The sequence below is a fragment of the Entamoeba histolytica genome, genomic scaffold (assembly GCF_000208925.1).
Source record: "Entamoeba histolytica HM-1:IMSS scf_1104750518633 genomic scaffold, whole genome shotgun sequence".
Lineage (NCBI taxonomy): Eukaryota > Evosea > Mastigamoebida > Endamoebidae > Entamoeba > Entamoeba histolytica.
In genome coordinates this window covers 33,359-49,369 of record NW_001914972.1, presented here as the reverse complement: position 1 = coordinate 49,369, position 16,011 = coordinate 33,359, and the positions used below count along the sequence as shown (strand labels likewise).

The following is a 16,011-nucleotide window of genomic DNA, read 5'->3' as shown; positions in this document are numbered from 1 at the left end:
TGTATTTATGTTTTGTTTTATTGGTGTTGGTTGCATTTCAATTCCAATAGGTGTGTCAATAGCAAGAGGTGCTCCAGAATATGATATTGGAACACTTTCTATTGAACGACTTGGTGTAGTTTCATTATTAATAACACTATTTGATGATGAATTAGTATGAATTTCATTGTCAAATGACTTTGAATTAGGGTCAAAGGCAAAAGGATATTGTAAATTGTTATCACCATCATTATTATTTATTATTATTTTTTTTTTAATTTTTGTTGGTGGATATTTATCTATCAATTTAATCATATAATCCTCACACAACCTTTTAATATCATCTTTTTGAGGAGATAACTTAAACGTTGTTAATAATAAATTATTTGGATTCTTTCCTGGTTTACTAAGTTCTGTTCGTAAATGTGCATCCCAAACATGTGCATAACAATTATATCTTGTTTTAGGTGCTTCTTCACATTTAGGAAATGTACATTTCCAATTTTTCTTTCTTTGATTTTGTGTTCTTGGAATTTGTTCACTTTCAACAAGAACAAGAGGAGGTGATGATTGGTTCATTTCAATAAAATCTGTTCAATTTTCAAGTTTTATGTTTTAATATTTATTTGTTTTATATAACGTAAATATTCATTAAAATTAAAAAAGAGAAGAATAGTTGGTTATTCAATATAAATGTACTCATCTTTCCTTACATCTGATCTTGAGATATATTCTCTCTCAATGAGAGATTCAATAGTTCTCCTTACTAAAGGAATTGGAGTTCTAAACCTACTTGATAATGAGGTAACTACAGCCTGCATTAAGTCGTTGTGTTGCATTTTTCTATTCTTTTTCATTAGTCTAACTATACAAGCTTCAATTAATCCTACTCTTTCTGCAGTAATTTCTCTTTCTTCTTCTTTTTTTTCTTGTTTAAAAACTACAGCTTTAGGAATAGGAAGAACGAATTTAGTTTTAGCATATTTAAATGAGTTATTGATTTTAACAATATTTCCATCTTCAACAGAAATTAAATCAACTGACTGTAAAGAAGAAATAATACTTTTTATAATGTCCATTGTTAAATGAATAGTATTAAATATTTCATCAATAGTAATTTCATTTTTTTGATTAAATAATACAAGAATACTTAATTGATAAGCACTACCAAATAAGTTGTATGATTTATTAAAACAATTAGTTTTTATTTTACCACGAGTATATTGATGAAGCCATTGTAATTTTCTTCTTTGATGTTGTTTGATATACCATTTTTCAAAGAAAATATGAGATGTTTTTAATTCATCAGGTAATTCAAACATAAATTGTTGAGGTTCTAATGGCCAAACCGAAGTTTGAAGGACATTAACAAAGAAAGGGAAAGGGACATTAACAGTAGCTAAAAATTGATTAGAAAGCGATTGTGATATTTGAAGATCAGACATCATTTTTTGTATTTTATATGAAAAGGTAGACGAGAATTTAACTCTATGTCTATCGAAAACGATATTTTCTTGAGATAGATCATCGTTATTTCCACGAAGTAACATTCTTTTAGCAATAGCTTTAATATAATAATTTTCAAAGATATCTTTATTTTCAATAAAATCATAAATACAGAAGATTTGATCTAATTTATTATTTAATTCATCTACACCAACACATTTCTTTACAACAATATCAGAATATTTAGCTAAATATTCTGGAATTAATATTTCCATTTCTTCACCATTTGCAATTTTAACATTACTATTAATTATTTCTCTAAATGCTCTTCCAAATCCTGCATTAAATGATGGATGATTTCTAAAACATTCTTGAATTAAATTAGTAATATCTTCATAATATTCAATAATTACTTTAATAATTTCAAATGCTTGTTGAATTGACATTATGCATTTCACTTTCTCCATTCCAATTTTTTTACAATACACTTCAAATACTGGAATAGCTGAATCAACTTGTTCTCCATCTTTTAAAACTGTAAAACATTTTTTTAAATCATCTTTTTCTCTTGTTTTTAATAAACTTTCCATTTTTTCAATAATAAATTTACATTGTTCTGAAATAAATTGTTTTTGTAAAAATTCTCCAAATTCTCTTTGCAAATTTGCAGCAACATAAAGTTGAGACCTTTGTCTTTCTAATTCAATAATTTCAATAGTTTTTTCTAAAAATTCAGTAATACCATAATTTTTAAAATAATTATTTAAGTCTTTATAATATGATTGAGCGGCTTTAATATATTCTGATTGATAATAATTGTCATAAATATTTAAATTCATTAATGAAACAGTAACTATTTCTGGATTAGAAAATGACAAAAATAATAACATTATTCCATTAATTAATTCTCTATTTTGTGTGTTATTATCAATTCTTTCTGCTAATAATAAATTCATTGTATTTTCAACAATATTTGTTGCATTAGCTCTAAGAAAGTCACACCAAAATAATGACATACAATGTTTAAATACTGGATTAGAATATTCTCCATTAATGGCTTTTTGTTGTTTAATAAAAAAACGATCTAAATAAGAAAATACATGTGAAATTTTTTGACATGAAATCAAATATAATTTGTAATTTGTAATATAAAAACGTAAGAAATCTAATGTTGAATTTATTTGTTGTGTTTGTTTTAAAAGTACTTTTAATTTCATTATACATTTTTGATGAATTAATTGAAATAATTTTTGGGCATTTCCTTGAGTTTGTTGTGAATATAATATGCATGTAGAATACATTCCCATGTGCGTTTTTGAGTCGTATGGTTGATTTGATAAAACAGTGTCACAAAATGAAGATAACGTTTGAAACATTTGAGAAGGTGTTTGTAAATTCATAACTAAAAAAGTAATTTATTTTTTTAGTTCTTAACCAGAAAAAACTTTTTTTAAAAAAAAAACAGAATAATATTCTTTTTAGTTATTTCATTGTTATTTGTATTGTTATTCTTATTTTCTTAATAACAAAATCATAAAAATTAGTTAATTAAGTATTAATAGAATTTTCATCTATTCTTCCTAGCTCAGGGGAGATTAATCCCATCCCTGAGCTTATTAAAAAAGAGTAATCTCTTTGTTTAACCTATCATTTAGGTTTGTCTTGCAAAATGAGGAAAGCACTTCTTTGCTTTATTTTTCCTATTAAGGTTTTTTCAAACTTCTTCTGCTTAATTCTTCTTTTTAAGCCTTTGTTTGTTTTCTGCCTTAATTTTAAGGAATTTCATTTTTCTTATTTTATGAATGGAAGAAGGAATCATTTTATTACTACTGTATTACTTTGACTAATTTTCTTTTTAGTCTTACTTTGACTAATCTTCTTTTAGTCATACCCACACTTCAGTAGATTCTTATATTACATCCATGTAATATTCTACTGTATTCTCTTGCTGCACCCTTTGCAGCATTCCCTAATACATTCCTAATTCAAAAGCACCGTCATAACCAGATAATAACTGGGAGAGTCGAAGAATGAATTTGTACTAGGGTTTATGTGTGGTGTTTCAGACGTGCCACCTTCGATCTTATTTTCTTAATAACAAAATCATAACAAAAAAAGTTGATTTTATATGTAAAGAGAAAATTGATGTAAAAATATTTTTAATTGGTTTTTGATTTGAAAAATATTTATTTATTTTTAATTTGTATCTTATTCTAAACTTAGAATGAGAATAGAATTATAGAAAAAAGGTTCTTAGGAAATTATTATTTAAAATACAAATCAAAGTAGTAAAAATGGTTATTAGTAGTTTAAAGGTATATGAAATTTGAAATTAGATTTATGGTATTCAAAATGAATATAACATATGTAACAAATAAATATTACCGAATCAAATAATTACTTATTTAACAAATGTCTTGCACTTCTTTATAGAGTAAATTTATTTTAAAATTCATAAATTTATTATTATCAATTACTACAATATATATAGATAGATAGTTAGTTATAGTCATTTACATACTTATTATTGATAATAAGATTTGATCTCCATTGTTAATAAAACACTTTATTTTATTGGGTTTGTAACATAATTAACTAAGAACATTGAATAATAAATGGGTATAAATGATACTTACTGATGAATTTTATTTTTTTATTTGATGGTAACGATATAAGATAATGTATAATTCAATAAAGCATTATCATTTTAAATAGTTTTTAATACAAAAATTCACTCATTAAAAAATTACTTTGGGAAAGAAGAATATTAAATGAATCTTTATAAATAATATGAATTGGATATTGTATTAGATATAAAAGTTGATATTACATATGAAATTAATAATATTAAAATTAAACGATATGAACAAATAAAAGAATGTATGATAAAATTCGTGATTGAATAATAAAGTCGGAGATTATATGTGTTTTATTTGTATTGTTCTAATTATAATGAAATAATATTAATCATTTTTGTTGATACACAAACACATTATAACAATTAAAAATATATTGAACAAATAAAATATATACTTCATTTTGAAAAATAATAACTTTTAATAATTTATTCTTGCTGAATTTTTAAATAAACGACAAATAATAAAAATTATTTTATTTAATATAACGAATATTAAATAACAATAATATTTATTAATTTTAGAATTAATATATCCTAATTTTATTTCTTTTTGAATCTTCAATAACCAGGTATTAATGTATTTGTTCAAATTATCAATATTAGAATTAAATATATATATTTCACATCCTCTATTTATTTTTCTTCTCTCTTTTTGTAACTTCTTCTTTTCATCTTGAAGAGTCACTGTACTATATTTCCATTTGTTTTATTAAATCATTTCTCTATTTTACTTATTTTTGTAGATATTCTAATGAATTTATTTTTCATATTCTTTTTTCTATTATCCTTGCTTTTATTCTTAACATCTTCTATTTTATTCAGTACTTCGTAACTTTTTTCTCATATCCTCTTCTGGTTCTATGCGTTTATTTCTCTAATCCAGCAACTTTTCCTCATTAAATAAAAAAAGGTAAAATCATTTATAGAAAGGCTAAGATGAATTATTTTTTGTGATAACTTTTTTTAATTTCTTTCTCTTTAAAACACGCTCTTGGATAGATGGAAAGAGCTGTGGTGGGAATTGAGATAACACCAGTTTTATATGTAGCTTTTTTACTTGATGTATACACAAAGACTGTAAAGATAAAGTTGGATTTGTATTTACTAAAAACATGAAACAATTGTAGATGAATTGAGAATCCACCTTTGTTTGAAGCGTATTAAATTCTGGCATTGTCGAGATATAAACAGCAGAGTATGTCTTAGTCGAATAATACACAATTACAGCAGTCCCTTGTTCATTTCGTGCTAAAACAGTAACATCTTTTCCACCAATGAATTTACCTTCGTCATTGAACCAACTCAACGAAAAAGGTACTTGACTATGACAATATCCATCACTCACATAAGGTAATTCAATATTATTCCAAAGAATACTCTTTCCTGGATTTATTGGACAATAAGATATTGACTGCTCAAGATTTATGGTTCCAAATTTCATTGAAGGATTAATACCAAAAAGATGACAAATTTTTCTATTGTCATATCCATTTGTTCTTTGTTCAAGGTGTTGAAATAAAGCATAAGTCCCTAATAAATGTTTACAACCACTGTTTTTTAAAAAAGTTTCTAATGCAATAACTTCACTAGCTGAGAATGAAGAAGGGGATCCAGCTGTATCACTACAAACAATAATATCAGGATTTTGTTTTTGTAATTCCTTGAGTGTAATTTCTTTTTTTATGAATTTTACCGACAACTTAATTTTTGTTTCCCCATATTTTTTCCAGTTTTTATTCAAATCCTTCCAAAAAGACTTTCCTCCAATGTGTGAGTGAATGACAGTTACTTTAATTGACTGGTTTTTAGTTTTTGAATGAATCATTTTTTTTCTTTCCAAAAACATTTTTTCTTTTAAATTCTTGCCTTTTCATTTATGATTATCTCTTTATATAATGAAAGAAGTAAGTGAATGAAGAATGTTGTTAAAAGAAACCGAAAGACAAGAACGTTACAATCATTTAGTTCTTTCTGAAGACAAAAAATCCCAAATAAATGACAACTCCAATAATAATAAGGAATACAATTGCCATAATAATTAAAAAGATTTTATTAGTAATTGCCCTATAAAGCATTCTTTTTAATGTTTTATTTGATTCATCAAGATGACCATCAATTCTATCTAACTTTCGGTTATCATCTTCTAAAACTTCTCGTTGTCTTTTTAATTCCTGCACAGAATCCATTTCTGTAGAAATAGTATCTTCTAAAATAGCATTAGACATTTCAATATCAAAAGTTGAATCTTCTAATTTTTGGGTTGCATTTAACATTCTGTCTTGATGAGAATTATCATAAAAGCTCATTTTGGTTTTACTCGACTAAATTTATTATTTAGAGTTCTATAAATATTAAGTTTCTTCGGAATTAATTTGTCCAACAAAAAATAACAAAAATAAACTGAAGGAAGTTATTTTATTTGTTTCGGTAAGCCATTTTATGCTAATAAAGATTTCTTTAATGAAGTCTCCCAAACCATTAAAGCCCTAAAGAACCCCATCAACATTTTTACATTACCATCAGTAATGTCTTGAGACCCAATACCAGTATTAGTTAATCCAAGTGTTTGTACAGTTTCAACTAATACAGTACAGTTGGTTCTTCTTTGGAAAATATTTAAACTTCTTCCATTCTTTGGACGAGCAAACATTGACCAATTAATAACACCAGGTTTAATTTTGTCAATAACTTGACAAATAAGAAGACCATCATTAAATGAAGTTTTAAAGTCACCAACTTCAATTCCAAATCTACCAAACCAATCGATAATTAATCTAAATGATATGAATTTTATATGTTTTTTTTATGACAATAGAGAATTTAGAATGAAAGTAATAAAAACAAACTTCTCTTCAAGATTAGCAACGTGATTTGGTTGTGGAAGAGATTTAACGATAATTTCTTCTTTCTTATTATCTTCTTCAGCTCTTTTAGCTGCTACTTGTTTACGTAATTCTTCTAATGTTTTATCCATTTCTGCAGTATCATGAGTAAGTTTATCAATAAATGCTTGTTTGTCTTGAACAAGTTCAGTATTTTCTTTTTTACTATTTTCTATTTCAATTATCTTAGTATCTAATCCATTAAGAGTTTTATTTTTCTCTTCGAGATCATTACTTAACTTAGTTTTACTACTTTCAAGTAAACTCTGAATTTCTTCAATATTTCCTTCTACATGTTCTTCAGATTCGATTTGTTTCTTTTGACCTTTAAGTACATCTACTTCATGTTGATAATTATTAATAGCTTCAACAGTTTCACTAAGACTTTCTCTTAATAAATTATCAAATTCTTCTTCTAATGAAATATATGTTTTCTTTACATTATCTCTATTAACTATAGACTCTCCAATAAGTCGTTCTAATTGGTTTTGAAGATTTTTTTGTTCTTCAATAGTATCTGTTTTCTTTTTATCAAATTCTTTTTCCATTTTTCTGATTGATTGTGATTGTTTTAATGCTTGTTGTTGATAAACTTGATATTCTGCACTTCTACTAAGATATTGTTCTCGATACATCCTATTTTCATTTATTGTTCTTTGTAATTCACCTGCAAGTGCAGAACTGAGATCAAATGTTGGTTCAACAAATGCTAAAGCACTCAAAAATTCTCTTCTAAGAATTTCATATTGTTGATAAATAACCTTAGGATCAACTTGTTGTAATGTAGCATCATCCAGTAATTGAAAGACTGGTTGTTGTGTTTGTTCAGTCATTGATTTATTAGATGTTCACCTTTTCCAAGTTCTGATTATACTTTTAGATCTTCCAATAACACAATTTGATATAATTATTTAATTTTTTGTTTTTGTTTATTTTTTTTTTTTAAGAAAATGAATGAATAAAAAGAAAAAGAACTTAAAAAGAGTTTGAGATACGAAGAGACATGTCACGTTTTGCTAATGTTTTTAATGTCTCATTTGGAAGTAATAAAGAGAAAAAAAATAGTCAAAGAATTAAAACATTAAGTGAAAATAATAAAGGAGCAATTGATTGGAATTATGGAGTTATAGCATTTGGATCAAGAACAAATGTAATTGTAATGGATAGTTTTAGTTTTATTATTATCAATGTATTAAATCATCATATTGAAGATATTACTGCCATTAAATTTCAAGACAATTATCCATTTGAAATACCATATAGTAAAAGAAATGTTCAATTAATTAGTGGAGATGCAGCAGGAAATATTATATTATGGGATTATTTTAATAATACACCATTAATTTCATATAGTAATGTTAGTAATACACCTGTTAAATGTTTACGATGGCATAAAAATGCATCAAATATTTTTATTTCATTATTTGGAAATGGAACAATAATATTTTATGATTCTATCACAGGACAAGCAGTTAAATATATTGAAAGTAATTCTATTATAAATCCAATATCATTTGAACAAAGTCCATTTGATCCTGATGAAATTTGTGTTTGTACAATGTATGAAGTATTTCTTATTTCAACAAAACAAATGACTGTTTATGAGATATATACTTGTCCATCTAATATTAAATCAGGAGATATTACTATCATTAAATCTATTTATTATTCTAAAACACCACAAAAATTATTACTTTTAACATCATCAGAATTAGTTATATTTGATACTGTTTTAACAAATACTATTGGTTCTATTTTATTAACACAATCACCATCTATATTCAGTTTTTCTCTAGATGAAAGTAAAGTAAATATATTTAATACAGAAGGATATGTAGAACAATATCAAATTAATGTGGATGAACTTTTCATTGATAAAATAACAACAACTACTAATACACCAAAGAAATTACCACCAATATTTCATTTAATAAGAAATCCAATTAATAATGATATTTGTATTCAATTACAAAATGGATCAATTAGTATTCTTCGTGATGATGGATCTGATTTTAATATTACTTTTTCTGATTGTTCTTTTTCATGTCAAGCAACTGTGTTAGTTCCTTATAATCAAACGAGTTTATGTATTGGAACAGAAACAGGAGAAACGTATTTAATGGATGTTGATAATCAAAAATTAACTAATATGAAAGCACCTAATATTGCATGTCCAATTAGAGGAATAACATGTTTAAATGAATCAATTATTCTTTATGGAGTTGAAAAAAGAAATAAAAGTGAATATTCTCCTGGATTTAATGAAAATAGAATCATGAGATTTCCTGAGAAGAAAGAAAGAGGTTGTTCTTATTTAAGTTCTCTTACTACGTCTAAAGAAGAGATTAGGAAAGTAATAATTTCTTCAAATGGATTAGTGTCTGTTTTTGTATATACCAGTAAAATTCAATTTTGGGAAAATAAGAGTGATTCATATAAGTTAGAACCAATACATATTAATATTCAAGTTCATTGTATTGTTCCAATTAAAAATAAAATAAATGAATGTTCATTTTTATGTACAAGTGATAAAGATATATTAATTATTAGATATAATAAAGGGAAAGCTACAAGTGAAAAAATATATACTCATTCATCAAAAATACGTGTTCTTTCAAATTTTTCAGAGAAATTATATATTTTTGTTGATAGTAAGAATATTATCTATAACGTTGAAATAAATCAACTTCAAAATAATAAGGTTAATGAATTTGATAAACGTTCTCCAGTACATGAAAAGATTATTAACATTATTCCATGTCCAAAAGAAGAAACAAAAAAGATTGGAATTATCACACAAAATCAAAATTGTTTTATTTATGATTATTCTACTGGTCGTTTAAATAATGATTTCAATGTATTTCTACAACAAAGAAGAATTAAAGTCATTGATATGTGTTGGGTCAAAGGAGATATACCTGTTGTTTTAACTCATGCAAAACAAGTTATGATTTATTCTCCAGATGAAGAAAAAGTAGAAATGAAAGATAATTCTCAAACAACACCATTACATCTTCTTCCATCTAAAATATTTAGAAAAGTAATGAGTATTATGTTACATGGATTTACAGAAGAAACAATACTTTCAAATATAATTAATAAGTACCATATGAATATTGATTTTATTACAAATGAAAATGATAAACAAAAACTTTGTGAAGGAACATGGATAAAAACAAACACTATGAAAAATGAATATAATGAATATATAACAATAATTAATAAAACAGAAATAACATTAATAGAACAATATATTAAAATTACAGAATTATTAAAATATCCCCAACTTAATGAATTTTGGAAATTAACAAATAAATGTATTCAACAAGCAAAACAAAGAGATAGTAATGAACAATATCAAAATATTATTCGACAAAATAATAAATTATTTTTAAATGATAGTATAAAAGTTAATAAACGAATTGTACCACAAATTAAAGATGTTGTACCACCACCATATGGATTATATCCTGAATTATTTGTTGATACTAAATTAATTGATGAAACAGAAAAATTAAGATTAGAAAAATATGAAATTGCAATCCAAGAAGATGAAGAAATAAATGATGTTGAAAAAAGTTGTAAATTAAATGAATTAGAATTAGTCTTTGGTACTGATTGTTCAATGATTGGTAAATATATTGATATGTTGAAAAAAACACAAAAAATAGAATATGGATTATGTGCAACTCTTTTTGCATCTACAACGCATCCTGAATTATTAGAAAATACAATAAATGATGTCATTGATGAATTATTAAATATTAGACATGAAGAAGAAGCAATTCATCTTCTAGAAAATATAGGAAATTATCAATCAGCTTGTCAATTGATGATTCAAACAGGAAAAGTTTTTCAAGCAGCTTATGCATCAACAACATTATTGCCATTGGATAAAACAGTACCTTCAATTTATATTCCTTATGTTGTTCAACAATTAGGAAAAGGATATTATATTCCAGCAGCAATTAATTTAATGAAAGTAGGTGGATTTATTGATGCAATCAGAATTTTATTAAAAGGAAATTATATCGAGTTGAGTGCTTTATTACTTAATGTATTATTAGCAGAAAATATGGTAAATCTTGATGAACAAATTGAAGTCAATTTAAAAACAATTATATTTCAATCACCAATTAATGTTACAACCTTTAGAGAATTATGTCGTGTGGTTTATGAAAAGTACATTTCAATATTATTGAATAACCTTGAAATTCCTTCATTAGCAGAGTTTTATTCAATTAGATTGAGATTGTTAGACTAAGTAGTTTAATTTTGTTATTTATCTCAAATAAATGGTTTTTACAACAAAAAAAGAAGATTAAGAACTGAATTTGAAAAGCAAATTTCTTTTTTTTTTTTTCAGATGTTCAGAAGAAAAAGTGACTCGTTGGCTGAATGTTGTAAAATAAGAGAGTTAAGTATCAATACTCTTAGAATGAATAAAAGGAATTCACTGCTCCAAAGAAAAAGGGATATAGAGGATGAATGTGTTATCAATGATAGAAACATTAGTGAATTGAGTATACATCTGAATGGAGATATTGGGGATGATGAAACAACAACAATTCAGCAGATAATTCAATGTTTTCAAAGTGAATGTATTCGACAACAATTAAATATTAGCAAAATCATTCAAGATTCTATGTTTCTTATTAAAGAAAGTAATACCAATTCTATAAAATGTCAAATTATTCAAATGTATTATCAATGTTTGTTAATATTGATTATTATCAGATGTTCTTGGTAATATTCAAAAAATAGAGTTAATGTGTAGTTTCTCAAGACAAAAATACTATAGAGCTTATGAAAAAATTTAATCTTCATTTTCTTATCATTGAACTTCTTCCTAATCAGAATGAAGACACTTATAATACTGTTTGTTTTTATAATTATGTTGTAGATTAAAAAAAAAGTAATTAAATATTAAGAAATATAGTCATTGGATTGTTTATCTAATATGGTTGCTGATGATATTCAATTAAGAGATGAAGTTATTCATGTTAAATTAATTGAAATAATTTTGGCACGAGATATAATTAATGGTAGTGTTGGACATTTAATTGAAGCACTTCTCAAAGGAAGACCATTCATTTCAGTAAGTAAAGTATGTCAACTTATTCCAATAGTCACAAAATTCCAAGTATGTGAGGAAGGGGTTATTTGTACTCAATTACTTTTAAGTATGTCAAATGAAATTATTGATAAAATGATTATTTCTACTCTCCAAAATATTATTAGTCAAGCACCAACTTCATTAGCTTGTTTTCAGTGTATAGGAACTATTTATGCAACCGATCATCCAACTTTAATTTCTTTATTTATTAAACCAACAATAGAAATACTCTTTCATTATGCAACAATGATTAGTGATTCATTAAAAATAAAAACACCAAGATCAAGTTTACGCTCAAACCTATTAGTAGATGAAACATCAATTAGAACATTTTTATGGACTGTAGAAAATTTATTTGCTACTCTTTGTGAATTAGATAAAAAAGAAGCACATTCTATTCTTTCAATAATAATTCCAAGTAAAATCATTTCATCAACAATCTTATGTATTTTTGATCAATCAATTAATGTTTGTAGAGAAGCATTTTCAACAATACATTTAATTACAACAATTATTTCAAATATTCCACAACTTATTATTACATTAATTAATACTGATAAATTTTTTGATATATTTGAAATATTATTTATACAATTAGAGCCAAATGAAGTTTATCATCTATTAGAGATTATTCGCATTTTAGTTTCTTCTCAAAATACTCAAATCATCTTGGAATTAACTGAAAGAAATGTTTTTGAACAAGTAGATTTATTTACTACATCAAACAATACTGAAATTGTTAATCTAGCAGAAGAGATTCTTAGAATTGAACATCTTTACAATTTTAACTCAGATGAATTTGAATTATAATCAATTCATTATTCATGTATTTGGCTCAACCAAATCAACATTAAAAATAAACTGTTTTAGAATATACTTTTGGTTGTTGATTAATTCAAACAAGTTCTTTTTCTGCTTTCCTTTTGATAATCCAATCATATTCATAATCAAATATAATAGAATTATTCTGTGCAACTTGTTGAAAAATATGTCTCCAAAAGTCATATTTTGGCTCTTCATCAAATTTTAAGTTTCGACAATATGAAAGAAATGAACCAAATTCAGAAGGAAGGTTTTCACATAACTGACTAACAGGAATTTCAACTTTTTTTGAATAAATTTTATTATATCTATTTTCTCCTTTAGCAACATGTAATCCTTGCCATGGAAGAGAACCTCTAAGTAAATATATAACTGAATAAGCAAGACTTTCCATATCATCTCTTCTACTTTGTTCTATTCCTAAATGATTATTTAATGATGCATACCTAGCTGTTCCAGTTAATGATTTATCTTCAGAATATGAAATATGCTCATTATTTTGATTCAGATATCTTTGACTAAGTCCAAAATCAATCAAATAACATACATGAGATTGTTCACCATTTCCCATAATAAAATTATCTGGTTTAATGTCTCTATGAATATATCCTTTAGAATGAACAAATTGTAATCTTTTCAACATCTGATTGAGTAGCATAAGAACTGTTTTTAAACTAAACCTTCTCCCACAGTAGTTAAATAGATCTTCTAATGATGGTCCTAGATAATCCATAACTAATACATTGAAATCCCCTTCTTGTCCATAATAATAGATTCCTGAAATTCCTTCATGTTCTTCTTTCTTATCTCCTATTAATTTTTGGTATAGCTCAAACTCATCTTTTAATTGTGGATGTTTACATTTGAGTAATTCTAATTTAATGGCAACTTCATTGTGAAGTTCTACATCAGTTCCTAGATATACATCTCCAAATGACCCACTCCCTAATTTTTTTTCTAATTTATATTTATTTGCAACAACAAACATAAATTCTGTCATTCTTTTTAATCCTCTTTTTCTCTTTAAATACACTCCTTAGTGTTGTCTTTCTGAGACTTGTCATCTTGATAATCTCGGTCTATTTTCTCCAATTTTTTGTCATTAAAAACATAGTGATAATTAACTTATTTAATACTATAATCTTATATTACAGATTATTAACATTTGTTCTTTCAGAAGTCAAGTTCATCTTGAATTATTCTTTATTACTGATTTAAAATATTTTCGACACATTCTATAACTTGTAATGTAGAACCTATAATTATTTTCAACCATTGTTCTACACAGTGATTTGAGCTATATTGCTTATTACAATTATTTTAACAAACATAAAAAATACTTCACAGAAAGAAATGGGTGAATCGAAAGAAGTGGTAATACTAAATTAAGACTCTTAGAACAAGTATTTTATTTAAGTTCAGTTTGTGTCTATAACTATGTTCTGTCTATTTTCTTATTCGTTTGTTAAAAACATTCTTTTATTCTAATAAACTTCTTTCTTTAATAGCTATAAAGAAACAACACAATTCAAGAGTCTGACATTGAATAATAATATGGTTGAAGAATGTGATAATATCACTATCTATTTCATTGTTAGTCTTGTCTTTAACAATTATTAGTGAGTTGTTAATCAATTTGTTTTTAATAATAAAATTTCTATAGATAAGAATTTGTCAAGTTGTTGTTTTTATCTTGTTCCGATTCGATAGTCTATTTGCATATTCAAATAATATTATGTTTTAATAATATAGAAATGGTATGATATGAAAAGGTGGTTGTGCTAAAGAAAAACACTGCAGAAGTTTAGCTTAGATATTAACAGTTTTATGTTATTTTATTTTTCATATCTATGAGTTTCTATGAAATAGCTATTTATTCTTAACGCTTCAGGTGGACATTTTGTGTTGTGACTCATTAATTGTCTGTCATTTGTTTGAATGTGAACTATATCTTGTGGTATAGAAATGAGACTTTCTTCTTCTCACATACTTAGTTAATAAGCAATTAGATAGAATATTTCAAAAACTAGATAAAAAGATTTATAAATCAATGCCACATAAACAATTGATGCATTATTGAATTATGACATGTTTCAATGTATCTTTACATTTTAATTTGTTTCATAAACAAATTTCATAGATGTTAACATGGTAATATTCATGTTATTACTTGTCATATAACAAATTATTTAACACCAAGAGACTGTTTATTATACTAGTTCAAGTACAATAATCAGTTATTTTGAAAGACTGGTTATTGATTTAAAATAACTAAAAAAAACTCCAAGAAGAGTTTAAAATGAATAATTTAATGGTTGCTATTTCTTTTAAAAGAGTTACTCTATTTGCTAATGACTAAATAATTGGTTTTGTTTATTTCTTTCAATGGTTAGATATTTTATTGTATTTGAATAGAAAATGAAAGAATTAAGCATTTTATTAATTCTTCATCCTCTAATAACTATTTAATGAAAGATAATCATACCTCTCTCAACAAACAAAGTCTCTTTTATTCAAGAAAACAAATAAACAACATTTGATATTAATCGTAAAAAAAACAATTTCATTTATCATTAGTTAAACATTGACCTCATTAAACATATCATGTAGATGTTTGTTTTAATGTGTTGAAGCATTATAAACTATATACTTCAATACCCATATGTATTATCAATGTAATATTAATAATATGGTGTATCACATCGTTACTAGTTTTAATAATTCATGATAAAAGAATTTATAACCCACACACCAAAATATAACACCAAACTAGTTTGTTTAAATTGAAGTATTAAAACAAATATGAATTATTCTCTGAGATTAACACAATTCTAATGTTTTGAAAAACTTGTTTGATGTATATTAAAGAACAACCAAAATTAACTCTTTAGTGAAACTTTGCTTTCTTTATAATTATTTCTAGAACCAACATAATAGATTTAATTTTACTATCATATTTAGACTTTGTTTAAGTTTATTATTTATACTGTAACTGATATGTGATGTTACAATATATTCTAATGAGTTATTTAAATGATAAATCAGTTAATTTACAGGAACAAGAATTAATTATTTAATGGTGAGAATAAAACTAGTTTCATGAGAAATTAATAAAAAACATAAAAGAA

At 25.0% G+C, this 16,011-nt stretch overlaps 8 protein-coding genes across 8 annotated transcripts, besides 1 other annotated feature; 2 read left to right on the top strand and 6 right to left on the bottom strand.

Annotated features, from left to right (window-relative positions):
• Positions 1-558, bottom strand: EHI_156460 (uncharacterized protein; the record flags this gene model as incomplete). The annotated part of the gene is made up of 1 exon (XM_001913774.1): positions 1-558. A coding segment is annotated over one exon (558 nt), but the record flags the coding sequence as incomplete, so codon positions are not given.
• Positions 559-659: 101 nt separating this feature from the next.
• EHI_156450 (cullin, putative) lies at positions 660-2,825 on the bottom strand (the record flags this gene model as incomplete). The annotated part of the gene is made up of 1 exon (XM_647814.1): positions 660-2,825. One exon carries the CDS (start codon positions 2,823-2,825, stop codon positions 660-662), a length of 2,166 nt encoding a protein of 721 aa, XP_652906.1.
• Positions 2,826-2,958: 133 nt separating this feature from the next.
• Positions 2,959-3,506: a repeat region.
• Positions 3,507-5,004: 1,498 nt separating this feature from the next.
• Positions 5,005-5,888, bottom strand: EHI_156440 (uncharacterized protein; the record flags this gene model as incomplete). Its single annotated transcript, XM_001913773.1, has 2 exons — positions 5,005-5,138; positions 5,183-5,888. The coding sequence occupies 2 exons, from the start codon at positions 5,886-5,888 to the stop codon at positions 5,005-5,007; spliced, it is 840 nt and encodes a 279-aa protein (XP_001913808.1).
• Positions 5,889-6,024: 136 nt separating this feature from the next.
• EHI_156430 (NUF1 protein, putative) lies at positions 6,025-6,369 on the bottom strand (the record flags this gene model as incomplete). Its single annotated transcript, XM_647813.1, has 1 exon — positions 6,025-6,369. The coding sequence occupies one exon, from the start codon at positions 6,367-6,369 to the stop codon at positions 6,025-6,027; it is 345 nt and encodes a 114-aa protein (XP_652905.1).
• A 131-nt stretch (positions 6,370-6,500) lies between these two features.
• On the bottom strand, positions 6,501-7,778 carry EHI_156420 (uncharacterized protein; the record flags this gene model as incomplete). Its single annotated transcript, XM_647812.1, has 2 exons — positions 6,501-6,837; positions 6,910-7,778. 2 exons carry the CDS (start codon positions 7,776-7,778, stop codon positions 6,501-6,503), a joined length of 1,206 nt encoding a protein of 401 aa, XP_652904.1.
• Positions 7,779-7,948: 170 nt separating this feature from the next.
• On the top strand, positions 7,949-11,209 carry EHI_156410 (WD domain containing protein; the record flags this gene model as incomplete). The annotated part of the gene is made up of 1 exon (XM_647836.2): positions 7,949-11,209. The coding sequence occupies one exon, from the start codon at positions 7,949-7,951 to the stop codon at positions 11,207-11,209; it is 3,261 nt and encodes a 1,086-aa protein (XP_652928.2).
• A 542-nt stretch (positions 11,210-11,751) lies between these two features.
• On the top strand, positions 11,752-12,871 carry EHI_156400 (uncharacterized protein; the record flags this gene model as incomplete). Its single annotated transcript, XM_001913772.1, has 2 exons — positions 11,752-11,823; positions 11,885-12,871. 2 exons carry the CDS (start codon positions 11,752-11,754, stop codon positions 12,869-12,871), a joined length of 1,059 nt encoding a protein of 352 aa, XP_001913807.1.
• Positions 12,872-12,956: 85 nt separating this feature from the next.
• EHI_156390 (casein kinase 1, putative) lies at positions 12,957-13,883 on the bottom strand (the record flags this gene model as incomplete). Its single annotated transcript, XM_647835.1, has 1 exon — positions 12,957-13,883. The coding sequence occupies one exon, from the start codon at positions 13,881-13,883 to the stop codon at positions 12,957-12,959; it is 927 nt and encodes a 308-aa protein (XP_652927.1).
• Positions 13,884-16,011: the final 2,128 nt, after the last annotated feature.